At 42.1% G+C, this 18,434-nt stretch overlaps 1 protein-coding gene across 1 annotated transcript in view; it reads right to left on the reverse strand.

The window, feature by feature from the left end:
* Nucleotides 1-480: 480 nt before the first annotated feature.
* The window catches only part of LIX1 (limb and CNS expressed 1), a 52,942-nt gene continuing 34,988 nt past the window's right edge, over nt 481-18,434 (reverse strand). The window contains exons 3-6 of the mRNA XM_068981359.1: nt 15,175-15,315; nt 12,009-12,104; nt 3,399-3,476; nt 481-768 (exon numbers count right to left, since the gene is read on the reverse strand). Of these exons, the coding sequence (XP_068837460.1) occupies nt 481-768; nt 3,399-3,476; nt 12,009-12,104; nt 15,175-15,315 (603 nt within the window). The remainder of the gene's footprint in view (nt 769-3,398; nt 3,477-12,008; nt 12,105-15,174; nt 15,316-18,434) is intronic.

Raw genomic sequence — 18,434 nt, forward strand, 5'->3', positions numbered from 1 at the left:
AGAAGAAACTCTGACCCCTGGATATTTAAAAAAATAATCCATATTGTTTTTTAATCCCAAGTATTTTTAAATTGCTATCATGCTACTTTCCCTAGTCCTGGCTGGTGTTCTTTTCAGAGTTGCTACACTGGTTCTTTCTTTGAAACAACATACGTAATCCAGCAAGGCACATGTCAGCCAGGCTTCAGGTTGAAGCCAGGCCTGGGAAATATTTTTCAAACAATCCCGTCTTCATCCTTTCGGCCTGAGGTGAAACTATCGAGAACGCGATGGGGAAACTGCTTTGAGGGGGACGCTGGGTCCTATAAAGGGTCGTACTACTCTTGAGATACTGTGCATGGAATAAGTGAGGAGAATTACTACCACCTTCACGTAGCATCTAGAAGTGCTAAAGCCTCTGATGACCAAACCTCTCCACGAGCTTCCTCATGGGAGAGTCCGGCTTCTGCCCACCTTGGGGGCAGCTGGGACCTGGTCTTGCTAGTGATAGCCGCAAAGGGCCGTGAGGCTCAGCTGGTCATCGCTGGGTGAAGAAGCGTCAGGATCACTGTAGATCTGCGTCAGGGCTAAACTCAGGATCTCTTTCTTCTCTTTGTAAAACCGTAGTTCTTGTCCTGCTTTCCTGGCTTCCTCCAGCTCCCTCAGGGCCATTCGCAGCTCTTGGGAGAGGATTCCCGGCGACTCCCGCTCCTTCATGATCCAGTCTAGCGCCATGTGGCTGCGCATCTTCTCATCCAGGGAGTACTGGGAATAGTAGGAGATGACTTCCTGCGAACCAAGAGACGAGGTCCAGAGCATCAGTGAGGAGCAACCAAAGTACCTAGGCTCCTGGCCTTCTGACACTTCGTTTCCTAGGCCTCCACCTCCCACCCCCAGCACACAAACACCTGTGGGGGTTCTACTGACAACCAAGCCTCTCTGATGTTCATGAACTGAAACCCAGCCCCAGGACACACCTCTTAAAGGATCAAAATGACTTAAGTTGGTACCCAAAGTAAAGGTTACTCCAGGTTGAATCAAAACACTGCCACCAGGAATGACCTAATACTGTTCACAGAACAGAACTCTAACCTCACTGGAAAATATATGTTCCTTTGAAACTACATTCTTACAACAATTAGTATGAGCTTTACCTCATTTATTTATAACCCTTCTGCCCAACATTAGCTCCTTTGGCAAAGTGGAGGGAAACAACTGCACAGAAGATTCAGGAAGAACTGGGTTTGGTCACACCCACGGCAGTGGCACCCCACGCCAGTACTCTTGCCTAGAAAACCCCATGGACGGAGGAGCCTGGTGTCCATGGGGTCGCAAAGAGTTGGACACAACTGAGCGACTTCGCTTTCACTTTTACTGCAGAAAACAGGAAGCTTTGAGTCAGGACAAGACTTAGACACCAGGAGAGTCAGCTTCCTAACTGCTGTGTTGTTAGCATAAGGAAGATGACAGACTAAATGGCTCACAGTAACTATGGGAAGGACCCTAAAAATTATGGAATATAGGTATTATCATCATGGATATCATAATGGTAACTATGGGCATTGTCTCTTACTTTCTGCAAACAATGCAAAATTCATCACTGTCTTCCAATTCTCATGCTTAAAATTTGCCTGTTCACTTAATGTCATGTATAAGTTTGATGAACGCTCTTTAAGAAGACCTTGTGGAGTGGATGCGTTGCTTATTTTTATTTTCAAGAACATATGGTATTTATTTATGACCTTAACAAATTAAAAACAATCACGGAAAAGTGTTTGTAACCAACTCGGCATGTTTCAAAGGCTTTTTATGAAATCAAAGGAAAAGAAAAAAATAGCCAAAGCCATTGTCAGCTACTCATTTCTTTTCCATCTTTGACATTTTGAAAGCCAGGCTTTCTAGGCAAAGAACAACTAAAAACTCCTGGGGCAGCAGTGCATGGAAAACTTTTACATCCCCCCTCATCTTGCCGACTAGTAGAGGCTTTGCTCCTCATACAACTTCCTGTTAGCAAATTCTCAAAAATAAACTACTATCCTCAAAATCTAATGGGACAAAGGAAGAATAAATCTTAAGTGATAGTAGGGTGAGAACCATTGAGTAGGGTGAGAACCATGGGAGGGGGTTTGCCTTTGCCACCAAAAAAAGGGGCAGGATGCTTTTCATAGATAGCTAAGAAATAGTGAAACCCTGTCTCTGAAAAATAAAGAAGAAACTTCCAAACCCCAAAACTGAAGTGATTGAAAAAACAAAAAACTGAAGGTATAGAAAACAAAAACAAAAAATTGAAGTGATGGAAACACCATGTCTCCCACCTTTATAATCAGTTCTGTTGCCCACTGGGAATGTTTGGTGGGGGTGAGAAGAATCTTCCTGCTACACATAACTACCTGTTCTTGGTCAGGAGGTTTGGAGGCGGTGCAGACTCACATTTCTTTCTGCCTTGAAGCGTGGGAGGGGGCACACTGCATGGAGTAGTTGCATATCTGACTTAGGAACTAAGCCTGTCTTAGTGATCCCTCCATTCTAGCGGGAGTGTTCAGTACAGGTGTCTAAATCTGTCCTATGGCCAGCCAACATTCTTCTTAGTGTGTGTATGTGGTCAGTCCCTGATGCAACTGGACTGATATATCTAGATCTAAATCTAGATGGATATATCAGGAGCGATCAGATAGAGATATCAGATTTATATATACATATATATACATGTTAGTACACTTATCGGAGAAGGCAATGGCACCCCACTCCAGTACTCCTGCCTGGAAAATCCCATGGACGAAGGAGCCTGGAAGGCTGCAGTCTACGGGGTCGCTGAGGGTCAGGCACGACTAAGCGACTTCACTTTCACTTGTCACTTTCATGCATTGGAGAAGGAAATGGCAACCCACGCCAGTGTTCTTGCCTGGAGAATCCCAGGGACAGGGGAGCCTGGTGGGCTGCCGTCTATGGGGTCGAACAGAGTTGGACACGACTGAAGTGACTTTGCAGCAGCAGCAGCAGTACACTTATATATAGTGCACATATAGTTATGTGCACATAAATGCACATAAATTTACACGTTAGTATACATATACTTCCCTGGTGGCTCAGACAGTGAAGTATCTGTCTGCAATGAGGGAGATCTGGGTTTGATCCCTGGGTTGGGAAGATCTCCTGGAGAAGGGCATGGCAACCCACTCCAGTATTCTTGCCTGGAGAATCCCATGGACAGATGAGCCTGGTGGGCTATAGTCCAGAGGGTCTCAAAGAGTTGGACACAATGGAGTGACTAAGCACAGTATATAAATACATATATATATATATATATATATCCTCTGCTTTTAATAAATAAGGTACTAAACAGAGAAAAATTCAGATAAAGGAACCTTAGTGGAAGATGCCATACAACACAAACCTGCTTTTTATTGGTAAACTCTCACCTGTCGGGAACATTTTGTTTCACGAAGGGCTTTGAGGCTTCCGTTCCAGTGCAATAGTTGGAAAATGGTCATAAGCTCCTATAAAACCCAAATGCTTGTCATTAGTCTCAAAGCAGAAATGTGAAAGAAAGTGCCTCAGTGATTGCCAAACTCTAACTCCCAACTATATCAGGAAAATGGAATATACAGTACTGTCAGAACACTTTGAGACTTTTCAAATACCACAGTCGGAGGCTTCCGGATCGTTTTTCCTTCCCTCCTCTGTTTTATCTACATTTGGCATGAACTATTAAATAATGGACAAATACCTCTCAACAGTGTAAACACATATGCTGTAACAATTTTACACCCAGGAAGTTATATAAATATACCAGCACATCTTCGAATAATGTGTAGGCAAGGCTATTCATTGCATCAGTTTAAAGAAAATTGCCTGAGACTGGCAATATTTTAAATGTTCATTTTTAAAGGAATGCTTAGATGAAATGGTTACAAGAAGGAATGGTTAAATCCTGAAGTGCAGCAGAATATAGCACCCCCAAATACGCAACTTTGGTATATTGATTATTTTGAGCTGTAACTACTTAAAAAACCGCAAACAGAGGAAGAGGCTTTCTCAGAACTCCCCTTATCTCCCAAAAGACAGATCCTCCAAAAGGGACTTAATTGTTATAACTCCCTTCTCCAGAAGTTTCATCAACCAGGGTATACTGACTCATCACAGAAGTAGAAACTGAAGTCCCCTCCATGCTCAGCCAAACTTTGTCACTATCTTATCTGCTATCTATTCTTCTAAGGATCAATTCATCTTAAAGATTACCTCCTTTCTCCTGAGGGGCTTCCCTGGTGGCTCAGCTGTAAAGGATCTGTCTGCCAGTGCAGGAGACCTAAGAGACACAGGTTTGACCCCTGGGTCGGGAAGATCCCCTGGAGGAGGAAATGGCTGCCTGTTCAAGTATGCTTGCCTGGGGAATCCCACGGGCAGAGGACCCACGTGGAGCCTGATGGGCTATAGTCCATGGGCTGCAAAGATTCAGACATGACTGAGCAACTGAGCAGGCTCACATCCACTTTCCCGAGAGGCCTATACCCCTCTCCCTTCCGTAGTAAGATGGTATTTAATCGTGAATTCTAAGCCACCTTGTGGAGCTCCTCATTTTTCCCTGGGTATCTCTCACACATACATGAGGTGTACTTCTGTTTTTCTCTTCCTAATCTGTCTTTCATTACAGGAGTCTCGGCTAAGAATTCAGAAGAATAAAAAGAAAATAATTCTTTCTCCCTTACAACACAGTCATCCTACCAAATACAACGCAGTCACAAAGGGTGAGAAGGCTTTCTCATTCTAATGCAGAGTCTCTGTGAGGTGTTGTTAAAAGCAAGGTGTCCAACATGTATACTGTATGTTACTATTTGATTAAAAAAGAATTAGAAGATGCCTATAAATATTTGCTTATAAATGCCTAGAAGACTTCTGACAAGATACAAAAGAATCTGGGAACATGAGTCGCCTCTGGGGAGAAAAATGAAGCGAGACTTTCCTCTGACACTCGTTTGTACCTTTTGAGATTTGAACCATGTGACAGTATGCCATATGAAAATAATTTAAATTTTAAAAAATTCAGGTGAAAAAATAAATATAGAGCATATAATGGAGAAACTACAGAAACTGTAAAATACCCCTGAGTTTATAAATTCAGTCAAGAAAATGCCTTAAAATATGACCAATAAGGATGAATTGACATTAAACCACCCACAGTTTTCACATCCAATGGCCAGGGCTGAGCACAGCATTTAGCCTTTCTGTCAGCATCATCCTTTCCCTGCATGATACTGAGCATCAAGCTAACATGTATTCAACATACTGAAGATTTTGTTTTTCCAATCTGATTAGGATTAGCAGTCTTCCATTGAAGTTATCTACATTTTTTTTTCTTTCTTTTTTGATCAGAGAAACATCTACAGTGGATTAGTGGGAGTATAAACCACAGCCACATACCTATTGGAAAATAACAATACAGTTAAGGAACTTCTTGATCATGAGACAAATTATGGAAGCTTAACATTTGAACAGATGTCTTATGCCCATTCAAAAAAAAAAAGTGGACTTTTATTGTCTTTATGTCTGGTTGCTCTGGAAAACGTTTTCACTATGAAATCTGGAGACATAAGCTCAGTTTGAGATTACAGTTACCTTAAAATTATGAGGTAAAATTTAAAGAGATAAGATCATCAGAATAAATATTCTCATGTCTAAATGTCTCATGTCTGAATAGCACTATTCTCATGTTTAAATTGCCCTTAGAATGTAATGCTTTTCTTCTTTTCGGTTTAGGATTTTGTGTATGTATTACTACGTGGTAAGCACCACAAGGACACACATTGTTAGTTGCTCAGTTGTATCTGACTCTTTGCGACCCTATGGACGGTAGCCCGCCATTCCTCTGTCCATGGAATTCTCCAGGCAAGAACACAGGAGTGGGTTGCCATTCCCTTCTCCAGGGGATGTTCCCGACCCAGGGATCAGACTCGGGTCTCCCACGCTGCAGGCAGATACTGTCTGAGCCATCAGGGAAGCCCAAGAGCAGAGACTTGGTAAGGGCAAAGCCATGTGCTTCCATTAATTAAAATATAACATGGACACCAGCTGAGCCACACTGACCGCATGTCTGCCCAGGGCCCTGGATCCAGTGCCAGGGGAACTCACCCCTCTTATGACTCCTCTCCACTTCTCTCTGCCCCCATCCAGATTTCTTCTCTGCCACATCACTGTGCTACTTTGGGAAAGTGAGAATCTTTTGTTCCCTAACCAAATCCATAATCTAATCTGGCTCCGACCACGGTGTCTTTTATCAAGATAACCCCAGTGGCTGAGGAAGGCAAACTCGTGTTGCCCTCCTTGCTATACCCTCAGGCCTACTCACCGAATGCTTTGCAGACATAAAAAAGAGGATAGGAATGCTCTTTAGGTTCTGATATGAAGTAGTCTCCATGGTGTTACAGGAGGGACAATATTGACACATGTTTTATTGTAAGACTCCTCTTAAATTTTGCATTTTATTGTATATGTCCGTTTCCTTAAAGCGGAAAATGAATGCCACTCCACTCCTTTCCTTATCCTGTGATCTTCACGTAATGTCGACAACCCAGAAAGAGGTATTGAGTTTATTCTGTGACTTCAGTAACCCTCCTGGCATCGTCCTTGGATCTGTGTGGCCCAGTTTGAGAAACAACCTATTGCTAACAGAGCTCTTAATTCCATCCTCTGATAACTGTCACCTTCATAATATATTTTTCCTCCAATGTCCTCTAAGCTTTCATTCTTATTTATGAGCCAAGCCCCACATCCAGATAAATTTCTGTTGTGTCACTCAGCAACCCTCCTAACACTGTGGAACCCACAATTCTGTGAACAGAACTGGAAATCTTTCTCATATCCCTCGGTAACCTACCCCTGTTATAAAACTTCCCCACTGAGACTTGGACTGTTTTCGCCTGCAAGAGGAGGATTATCCTCCTCACCCCCTCTGGTTTGTCTAAATTTCTATCCTATCATCAAGCAGTTGTTCCCTCTGCAGTAACACAACTGCCTCTTCTTCCCTGCGGCTCTTGTTCCTAAATCCCCCAGGAAAGGTAACCTTCTTTCTACCTTCTTACTTTGTGTCCTGATCTGCAGCGCTTGCCCTCCTCTCTGGAGATAACAGACCTTACCATCGTCCTATGAAGTCTACTGAGATATTTCCACATTCTCCCTGTCCCACGTCTTTATTTCCCATCACATGACCAAGAATTGATGCTTTTGAAGTGTGGTGTTGGAGAAGACTCTTGAGAGTCCCTTGGACTGCAAGGAGACCCAACCAATCCATCCTAAGGGAAATCAGTCCTGAGTATTCATTGGAAGGACTGATGTTGAAGCTGCAACTCCAATACTTTGGCCACCTGATGTGAAGAGCTGACTCATTTGAAAAGACCCTGATGCTGGGAAAGATTGAAGGCGGGAGAAGAAGGGGACGATAGAGGATGGGATGGTTGGATGGCATCACCGACTCAATGGACATTGGTTTGGAGTTGGTGATAGACAGGGAGACCTAGTGCGCTGCAGTCCATGAGGTTACAAAGGGTCGGACACGACTGAGCGACTGAACTGAACTGACCTGAACTGACCAAGTTCGCTATCTTCAGATCTTCCTGAAGCTGTGTGAACCCTGGCTCAACCCCAGGAAATCCTTGCGTGCTTATCATTGATGCCATTGGAAATCCTTGCATTATGAAAGACTGGCAAGGAGAGGGTGGCTGTGGGCTTCTGTGAGGACTCACTTCCCAGTTTTCCCATGAATCCTCACTGCCTGGTCTTCTCAGCCTTCTTTTCTACTTGTTGAAGCCCCATCATTTGGAATGAAGTCTGCTTGGTGGGCTATCTGTCCTGCTTCTTCCTCACTGAAGTCTTTGAGCTGTTTGTAATGTAGGCTGACATAGAAGCCTGGCTTCTCTACATGGGCTTACAGATAAACAGGAAGCTGGCCTAGAGGTGGGGTTGAGACTAGGGCCAGGTGAGTGAAGCAAGACTTAAGGTGAGTCGTACAAGTTCAGGGTCTTTTATTTAAAATCTTATCTTTATTTAAAATTTGGATGTTGCATTTGTCGTAGATTTTTGCATGTTTGAGTTTTAAATGTATTGCATTATAATATTATTTGCCTTGATTACTGAAATTTTTGTTGCTCCTTCAAATTTTGTACCCCAGTTGAATGCTTGACTCTTCTTACCCTAGTCTGGGCTGTTCTGGGGATCTTGTCTCAGGGACTAGGGCAGTTTCACAAGCTTGTGATCTGTGCAGTCACATAGGCTTTGAGCTTGGTTTAGTGCTTTGCTATCTTTAAATTCATAGCAATTTTGGAACAAAAGGCTTAAACTTTCATTTTGCACCAGGCACCATAAATTATGTAGCCAGTTCCCTTTACCAAGTATTAGTTGTTCAGTTGTGTCTGACTCTTTGTGACCCCATAGACTGTAGCCCACCAGGCTCCTCTATCCATGGAATTCTCCAGGCTAGAATCCTGGAGTGGAAAGCTATTTCCTTCTCCAGGGGATCTTCCTGACCCAGAGATCGAACCTGGGTCTCCTGCACTGCAGGCAGATTCTTTACTGTCTGAGCCACAGGGAGCCCCCATAAGTAAATCCGAAATCAAATGGTGAATTGAGTCCTGTGTTTTCTTTCTCTTTAGGAACACTGCAGTTGTAGCTTTCATTCTACAGCTTTTCTGGTTCATGTTGTCATCATTAAATCTAAACCAACGACTGGGGTCTGTCCTCACAGAGCTTCCTGGTGTTGCCTCCTACGAGAAACAATGTGTGGCCTCCCAGCTACTTCGCAGGGAGAAAATGAACACTGCTTCTCTCTGGAACTCTGTCTGGGAGACTGGCTTGGTTCTGTGATTCATCAGGAATAAGAAAAACAAACAGTGTAAATGGAGAACTTGAAAAGCAGGTGGGCACCATCTCCCCACCCAAGAGAATGGATTTAAGAGGAAATTTGTTTATGGGATGAGGTTTTAAAAGGCAACCTGGAGAATTTAGCAAAGATGTAAATAAACAGCTCATCTTTGGATTGCATTAGGCTTCAGAATAAATATATTAACCAGCTTCAGTCAAAGTCTGCCTTGAATCTGACCTTGACAAGACCCAGTGGCTAGAGCCTCCGCCATCCCACCCCTGCAAACAAGAGGCAGTTTTCTCTACGGAGAGAGGCAAGGCTACCTTAAACAGGCACCCCAGCCTCCCGCGCACAAAGTGAAGGTAAGCAGAAACCTATCAGGTTTCTTCTGAGCTCTTCCCGCTTAACGGCCCCCCCTGGAAAGCCCGAGGGCAGTCAGGAGACGCCAGTCTTGTCTTTAGGCTGTATAGTCATCCATAGCTAGATACAAACACACATCTATTACCCACCGCGGGGACTGAATTGCTGTGTGGACTGCAAACAGCCCAGGCCTGTGGTCAATTCCCATTATGAGCAGAAACAAGTTGATGCATTTAACCCAGGCCCCGAAGGAATGTGTAGGAAACCAGCAGGCAGCCTGGGGCTGGAGGAAGGAAGAGGGATGTACTTCATGGCCCTCCCTGTGGGTTGCCAGCATCCCTACTGGGAGGAGGGAGTTTGGATTTTTCCTGCATCGGGCACCCAGCCTCCTTTATGAGAATTTATGAAGCATTTCCACAATATGAGTCAAATTATTATTTCACATTCTTAAATACCTTACTACGCAGACCACACAGAAAACATGCAGCCCATAGTAAGGCAATTAAAAAAAAAAAAGTTTTACTAAAAGAAGGTTGAGTACAGCCTTTCATAGTACTTGGACAGAATTTAAAAATTAAAAAAAATTTTTTTTGCCTTCCCTATATTTGGCAGACTAACCCACTGCATTAAAAAAAAAATCATTCTTTATTGTTCTGAAAATAGTTACTAAATCCTATACAAGCTACCATGTTCTTGGCCAGGCAACATTCATTCTGTAAGAAAAAAAAAAAAGTACAATATTTTTCTGTCAGGGAGAGAGGAGAAATTAAAATAAATGATTTCTTTCTTAGGGCATCATTGTGCTAAATGCTTTATAAATGTCACATTGTATAAGTCCCACAAAAAGTCTACACAATGGACATCATGATTCTTATTTTGTAGATGAGAAAAACTGAGTCTCAGAATGGCTGAGTTCACAGGTGACAAGCAGTAGAACAGGCTTGGCTCTTGGATCTGTATGATTTTTTTCAGTTGTGTTCCTTCTCTTGTGTCATGCGCTTCCCTGTTTGACTTTAGATTGTTATGGGATATAAAAAATGACTTGCCAGTTTCACTCTGGTATTCTATAGCAGGGCTTCCCCTATAGCTCAGTTGGCAAAGAATCTGCCTGCAATGCAGGAGACCCAGGGCCCTGAAGCATTTATTGCTGGGAAGCTACTTTGTCCTCTTCTGGAGACTTAAGTTAGATAAAGCTGTCGGAGGAGTCCATCTGGGAGCCTCTGGCATTTCAAGTAAAGCAGGCCTTCTTCAGAAACATATATCTATCAGTTGTCATTTTTTTAATGAGAATTTACCATATACCAGGAGCCGTTCTGAACTCCCTATGCAGTCTCGTTTAATCTCCACAATGGCACAGTGAGGTAGCACTGCTATTACTGCTACTATTATTCTTCCTGATTTATGTACAAATGAGAAAACAGATTCAGAGGTGAGCAACCAAACCCACTTCCCAGCCTGGGCTGAGAACCACTGGCTGCTGCAAGCCGCTGTCTACACCAGAAGGTGAGCTTCAAGGTCTTTTGCAAACCAAGACAAGCAACATCAAAGGTCAGTGAGACCACAACTGCTTAAGGAAAAATCTGGATGACTGAGATCTTCCTAGGAAAGGATGAGAAAAGAGCATTTTTGCTTCAATCAAATAAGAGAGTGGTGAGTGAAATTAATGAATTTTAAAATGGGCAGGATGGACATATCCAGCTGAGAAGTAAGTGGCTGTGGCACTGTAATCAGCAAAAGAATTTGAAAGGTACCAAAGATGGTATTTGAAAGCTGGCTTTAGGGTTCAGCTATACCACCACTGTAAATTATACCACGATGAACATTTTTGTCCATAAAACTTTATATTCTGATTTCTTCTTGGAATCTAACCTAAAATAATAGAAATCTTGGAAGTAAAGTCTCCCTATTATAACACTGCATATTGATTCTTAGTAGCATTGATGTATATGGATGGTCAACTGTATTCAAATTTAATTTTTTAGAGAGCATACTTTTCATTCTCAACCACTATTGAATTTTTGTCTGTCGAGCCCAATATAGGATAAGAGTCAAAATATGAACTCAGAAATCAGACTGCCTGGGTCTGAACCCAGGCTGTGTCATTTACTAAGCTGTATGTCATACTTCCTTCAATGATGATATGGGTATAATAAATACTCATATGTTTATTGTAAAGATTAAATTATGGTAAGACTTGTTAAATGCTTAGCACAGTGCCAGACAATGTAAGCATCCAATGAGTGTAAGCTTGTCTTCTTCTTCTTACTACTAATATAATTAATTTACAAATAGCAGGTAATATAGTTCCTTAGCTCTGTTATTGCTTGTCAGCAGTGGAATGAAAACAGCTAGAGCTTGCTAAATTTTTTTATTTACTTGATAGGAGATGGCAGATCTTGTTTACCAAAAATATCATAACAGATGGGGAAATTGGTAACATACATGCAGTCACCTTCATCTATAACTTCTGAAAATTAAGAACCAAACGGTCATGACCAGTATTTCAAGCTGTTTGATTTGGTTTAAAGGGGAGCTTTATACTGAAAAGCTGGTAAAGTGTTATTAGGGTCATAAGATAGTAATGTTCCCTACCTGTTTCTTAGCTTAAGTCTTCTACTTTCTTTGAAGAAGCAAAGATTGTGCCTTGTTGACTTGTTTGTTTTAGCCTACTTCAGTGCTGCTAAAAGAGAGTTATAGTGCTGGATCCTAAGAGGGTTAAATTAAAATGACCAAAATAAACGAAGAGCTGTTTGTGATAAGACTGGCATTCCCCCAGGCTTCCAGGGGCTGTGTAGCAAAATAAACATGCGGCGGGCACCTGAAACTCCAGCATGGTCTTCCCCATGTTTGACTCCAGCATGTAGTGATAGGCTCCGACGCTGGTGCTTGGGTCGTCCGCATCATCCAAAGTGCCCTTGGGAAGGAAGCAGAAAAGGAGAGCATCACGGATGTTTCCTCCTCTTCTTTGGGGGTCATGAATGAATCCTGTGGCCCCACGGTGAAACTCCTGTGGTTCTAACCCTTCAGGTGTGCACCTTACAACCATCTCCAGCTGATTGGGGATAAAAGCCTTAATCTCACCATCTCTAAGTGAAGAGGATTTTGAAGTCAATTTGAATCTAGCTTTTCATTAGAATGTTAACTGATTATATACTCAAAAAGAATAATTATACTAAAGCAGAAATTGCCACATCTCTCTAGAGTTTTTGTTGGTAGTGGCATTAATGCCACCCTAATGAGCAGCCATGAAATTAAAAGACGCCTACTCCTGGGAAGGAAAGTTATGACCAACGTAGACAGCATATTAAAAAGCAGAGACATCACTTTGTCAACAAAGGTCCGTCTAATCAAGGCTATGGTTTTTCCAGCAGTCATGTATGGATGTGAGAGTTGGACTGTAAAGAGGCCTGAGTGCTGAAGAATTGATGCTTTTGAACTGTGGTGTTGGAGAAGACTCTGGAGAGTCCCTTGCACTTCAAGGAGATCCAACCAGTCCATTCTAAAGGGGATCAGTCCTGGGTGTTCATTGGAAGGACTGATGTTAAAGCTGCAACTCCAATACTTTGGCCACCTGATGTGAAGAGCTGACTCATTGGAAAAGACCCTGAGGCTGGGAAAGATTGAGGGCCGGAGGAGAAGGGGACGACAGAGGATGAGATGGTTGGATGGCATCACCGACTCAATGGACATGGGTTTGGGTAGACTCTGGTAGTTAGTTGGTGATGGACAGGGAGGCCTGGCATGCTGTGGTTCATGGGGTCGCAAAGAGTCAGACATAACTGAGTGACTGAACTGAACTGAACTGAACTGAACCGAATGAATGGTTGCCCTTCAAGGCTGTTTTCATCCATTATTGAAATCTTGAAATGCTGACTTGCTTCATAAGACTCTTATGATTACCAAGCAAATTATGTAATTAACAGGGAAAAAATTTTCCAGTTGTATGGACCATTCATATTTTACCACTAAGATTCTTTTTTAAAAATTTTTATTTATTTTTTTATTTGAAGGTTCAAGAGAGAGGGGACATATGTACACCTGTGGCTGATTCACATTGATGTTTGACCACCGTGATTCTCAATGGGAGCTTTTCATAATAGGCTGGTGTTCAACCTGGAGACGTGGATTTTGGTTTATATTTTTTCAATTCTGGACCGCTTAATCTTTAAGAAACAAGGTGGGTGGGTGATGGAAAATGAAATTCCCCTTTAATATTTGGTTATGGGGAGTGGCAATAAAAAAAGCTAACATGAGCTCTGGAATGGCATTGGGGCCTGCCCTTCAATATCCCATGGCCTTGGATTCCTGGGAAGGTGGGCAATGGCTTTGTAAGACTGAACAAACAACTGCCAGCATCAGATAGCCGCAAATTTATAGCTTTTGAATGCAATAACATTAACACACTACTGCCGAAATATTTATGTTGGCTTTTTAAATATCCCAGAGGAAATCCATCCAGAAGCCTATGAACCATATATATTCTCCTTCCTTAGAAATTTCCATGAAAAAAATGATAAATTACATTTACACTGAGGACCCCTCCCTGCTCCTAAGTAAATTCCACACATATAAATCAGGCATCATTTTCCTAACTTCTCCTCGAAGGCACTTGAAATTTACAGGGCAGAAAAATAAAGGCTTCCTTTCATCCTCAGAGCAGAGACAGACCAGAGCTCCCTGAAGTCTCTCTGCCAGGACAACCACTCTCAGTCTCTGCCGCTGCCCCCTCATCACTTCTCTGTGTGATAAGACCATTTAAGAGGGGGGAAGGCAGTAAAAAAGGTCACAGCTGGTGGGATAATATCATCTTCCTTATCAGTAGCTTCTCCAGAATGACAGAACCTTGACTTGCATAGTCAGGTTAAGGGAATCAGGGAATGAAAGTCTCAGATAGGGTTGATCCATGCTAAAGGCGAAGCAGGAGGTAGCTTATCTCTTTGGTAATGCCCTTTGGTTTCTGCACTTTAAGGACACATAGGGAGACGCCTGCCCCAGGTGAGACCCAAGGCTTCCTCCGTGGTGAAAATGATTTATAGTTTGGAGGTACAAGGATCAGGACCACCAAATAATTCATGGGGCAAATAATCTACTCCTAGATTGGCGAGAAAATGTCCTGTCTGAATTTCTAAGACATAGTTTGGCTCTCAAAGCACTTTGCATTTAATTACATCGATTACAGAAATTTCCAGAGCTCTCGGAATAAAATAATCGATATTAAGTGTGATAACTCTAACATCTAACAAATATTAGGCATACAGCTTTTCTCATAGCTAAGCAGTTAGTGGGTTTCCCTTGTGGCTCAGCTGGTAAAGAATCTACCTGCAATGTGGGAGACCTGGGTTCGATCCCTGGGTAGGGAAGATTCCCCTGGAGAAGGGAAAGGCTACCCACTCCAGTATTCTCCAGAATACTGGAGAATTCCATGGACTGTAGAGTCCATGGGGTTGCCAAGAGTCACACACAGCTGAATGATGTTCATTTCACTTCACTTCAAGCAGTTAGTATTTCCTTAAAAACACAGATTGCAGGACCTCACGCTGGCTGGGGAATTGGCACTTTTAACAAGCGCTTCAGAAAATTTTTATGATTAGTCAAGTTTGGGAAAAACTGAACTTTATGTCTAGGTTAAAGCGGTATTCAACTGCATGCATCCTCAGGCCCTAAAAGAATCAGTGCTCCTCAAACAGCAAACACCCAAATAAACAAATCGAGATGGATAATTCGATCCACTTTGATAGACAGCTTGATTAATTGTGATCCAGGAAGGCTAAAGAATCTTGCTGAGACATGGATAGGGAGACAGCCCCAATATCATGATTTTCAATCTAAGTGCTCTTTTTGCTGAAAATTAATGATTTAACGGGGGCAAAAAAAAACAAACCTGCACAGTTCTTAAAGAACTTGTACACATTAGCATCTCCCAAGATTCAAAGCCCTCAGTCCTCTCAGTATAGCCAGCTCCCCCTTCCCTGGTGGGTACTCACACTGGTGGAGGCAACTGCTTCCTGCACACTCTCCATAATGAATTCCTTGGTGATTCGGCGAGAGGGCAGCTCGTTGAAGAGGGAGTTGATTAGGGCCACTTTAGCTGCATCCCGTCTGGCCTCAGCTCTACTTAAGCAGCACTTAAGAAGGGAAGGAGAAAAGGAGTCATTAAAGAATCTGGCATCTCATCATTTCACCCCAACTCAATGGGTCTCTGGACACTTATTTCTATTTATGCATTCACTGTCTGCGTCTATTCTCCCATCGCCATTGCTAATCCCCGTGATGGTCATGCAGACTTTCTTGCAGCCCCAGAGCCCATGCAAATGTCTTGGTTAGTCTTCAAATGTTTTAGTCTGATTTCACAGTCACTGAATGCCTACTATGTACGAGAGGCTTTCACACTCTGTTAATAAATAATAACAAAAGTAATAATGGCAACTGTTCTGTGCTCAGTGATTGCACTCATTACCAGGGCCCTCCTCAAATCTTTATTTCAGAGAAAAGAAAGTAAGGAACGAAGGAAAATGGGAGACATGTTTAACACAATAATTAAAAACGTATATTCTGGAGTCAGACTCCTTGGGTTCTGATTCCAACTCTGGAACTTACTAGTTGAAAAACCAGGGACAAACTTGTCTTTCTATGCTTCAATTTCCTCCCCTCTAAATGGGAATAATAGTGGTCCCTGTGTCGTAGGGTTGAGGATAGGCTCAATTCATTAATATAGAGAAAGCACTGAAAATACCCAGAATGTGGTAACACTCTATGAGAGTACCTCAGGCTTATGTTGTTTTAACCTTCAGGTTAGGACCAAGTGGCTTCTGTGAAAGATGGTTTGGGCTTTTTCTCTTTGGTGTTGGATGGTAATCTATAAGCCTTTCAGGTAGCTTCAGGCACCAAAGCCCTTTAAGCTTTAAACCTCTCTCAAGGTTTAGGCCACCTGCATTAAACCAGGGGTGTGGAGACTGGGAGAGGTGTCTTTGCAATTATGGATTTGGCTGGAAATTTACAGGATACTGAATTCTGAGTCAGTAGTCTTTCACTAAAGCTTGGGTACCACCTCTTCCAGGAAACTTTCCCTGACCACTCCCATTGCAGGCTGGGAGGACCAGCATCCACAAGAGGGACACACCACACTGAAGTGTAATTGTCTACCAGCGCTCTGCCGCCCAGCCCCAGGCTGTGAGCAACCTCAGGCTGGAGTCTTTGACTTAATCAACTCTCTGTCTTTGCACCTGCAACATAGTTTGTTGAATGAATAATTGAATATAGCCTAGGAAATTGAAAGCACCCATCACTAAAGCGACTGACAAAGTATTTAAGATATCCTCTTAAAGAAGAGAATTTAAGATTTACACTTATCCTTATTAATTTTAAATAGTCCCATTTCAATATACCCTTTATTGTATTCATAATCCAGTAATAGAAAAATATACTAATATGTGAATTGCAGAGGGGAAAATTGGCCTTTTAGTTCAGGCACTCTGAGAGTACTAGTTTTGCCCGAGTGTAGGATATGTTTATTATTCTTTGGAAAATCAGTTCCCTGTTAAAAAGCAAACAGAGTTTTTGCAAATATTACCTGACATCTGTAAAAGCAGCTCATTTTAATAAGAATTTGCTATATGAAACATATAATAATGCCGTTGGGGTTTTAAAATTTAGAGAATTAGATTCAGATCTGGGCACTCTTACAAAACTTTATATAACTTTCTATCTAAATAACAGCAATTTAAACCGTCTTTCATAGAGCGAGACCTAGTAAACACGACTTAGATAAAAGAAGCTATCTATTTTAAATAAGACCAGCTAAGTACTAGATCAAAGGCGCCACATACATTTACAACCAAATGGCACTGCTTCTGAGATCAAAGTGCTGCAGGGCTGAGAGAACAGAAAAAGCCTTTACCCAGAAAGCATGGAAAAGGACTCTGAGACTTAACCAGTATCGAGATTTTTAAAGAAGACACATGTCTTTACTTATTTTATTGTTTCAATGTACAGAATCTTTGGTTAAAAGGGGGGAGAAAGTGTACCAATTAATAAGTACATAAAATAAAATAAAATAAAATAAATTCTGAGTGATCAAAGGCTTTCCTTGCTATTGTTCTTTGCATTTCTGAAAAAGAAGTACTTCAAAATGTCTGTAATGTTAACCAGCCCCTTTCTTTTAAATTTTGGAGCTACAAATCCGAGCCAGTAAAACTGCATATTTTTCTTTAGCAGTCTTTTAGTGGGAACTCTCAAACTGTAAGGACCTGTGTTTGGACAAGAAATTTGGGCAAAATCAATCTACTTGGCAAATCTAAATCAGAGTGTGGATTCTGCTGTAAGAACATGCACTGTGAGAGTTACCATCAAACAGTGGGAAATGCTGCAAGAAAATAAAATATGGTAAGTGACAGGCCGTTTTATTGATGTGTCCAAACTGGTCGTCAAAGACATCATTTGGGGAGTGAATGAAGTATGATGTTATTTCAAAGCAACTTCCTGCTGGAATTGGACTCCCCAGGTTGTATGGTTTATTCTTGCTGTTTGTCAGCCAGACCCCAGTCATAAATACAGATTCATAAACCATGACTTCTCCGCTAACCATTCTTACTTGTTAACACAGAGAGACAACTTCTGTCCTTTGCACTTTGTGAAAGTGCAGGGCTGGAATATTTAATAGTCAAGATCTTACTAAAGCCAGCTGTGGATTTCTTTAGCATGTGGAGCCACGTGTCTTTCAAGTGGCCAGAAGACCCCACTCAGACATTTATCTTGATGCTTGGATGTCTTTCATTTGCCGGTAGATTATAAACAACTATAATCATTTCAAAGCCTCTCAGCTCTAAAATTAAAGCCAAAAAAAAAAAAAAAAAAAAAAGAGCATCTGCGGCATTGCTCAGGAAAACTATTTAAAGGTGGGGGTAGCCAGCCTCTGAGAAAACACCCAGCGATCTCTGCCTCCTGGTATTCACACACTTGTACAGTCCCCTCCCATACTGTACAGGGTTAGTCTGTGTAACCAACAGAATACGGCAGAAGCTATGGTACGTCACATTTGATATTAGGTTATAAAAGGCACTGTGGTCCTTCCTGGTCACTCTTGCTTTCTCTCTAGGAAGAGTCAGCTGTTGTGTTGTGAGCAGTCCAACTGAAAGGTACATATGCTAAGGATCTAACTAATTCCTACTGCCAAGAGCCTTCTGAGGGAGATTGGAAGCTGATCCTCCAGACCTCATCAAGCCTTTAGATGTCTGTGGCTCCAGGC

This window comes from Capricornis sumatraensis, chromosome 9 (genome assembly GCF_032405125.1).
Source record: "Capricornis sumatraensis isolate serow.1 chromosome 9, serow.2, whole genome shotgun sequence".
NCBI classification, from domain to species: Eukaryota; Metazoa; Chordata; class Mammalia; order Artiodactyla; family Bovidae; genus Capricornis; species Capricornis sumatraensis.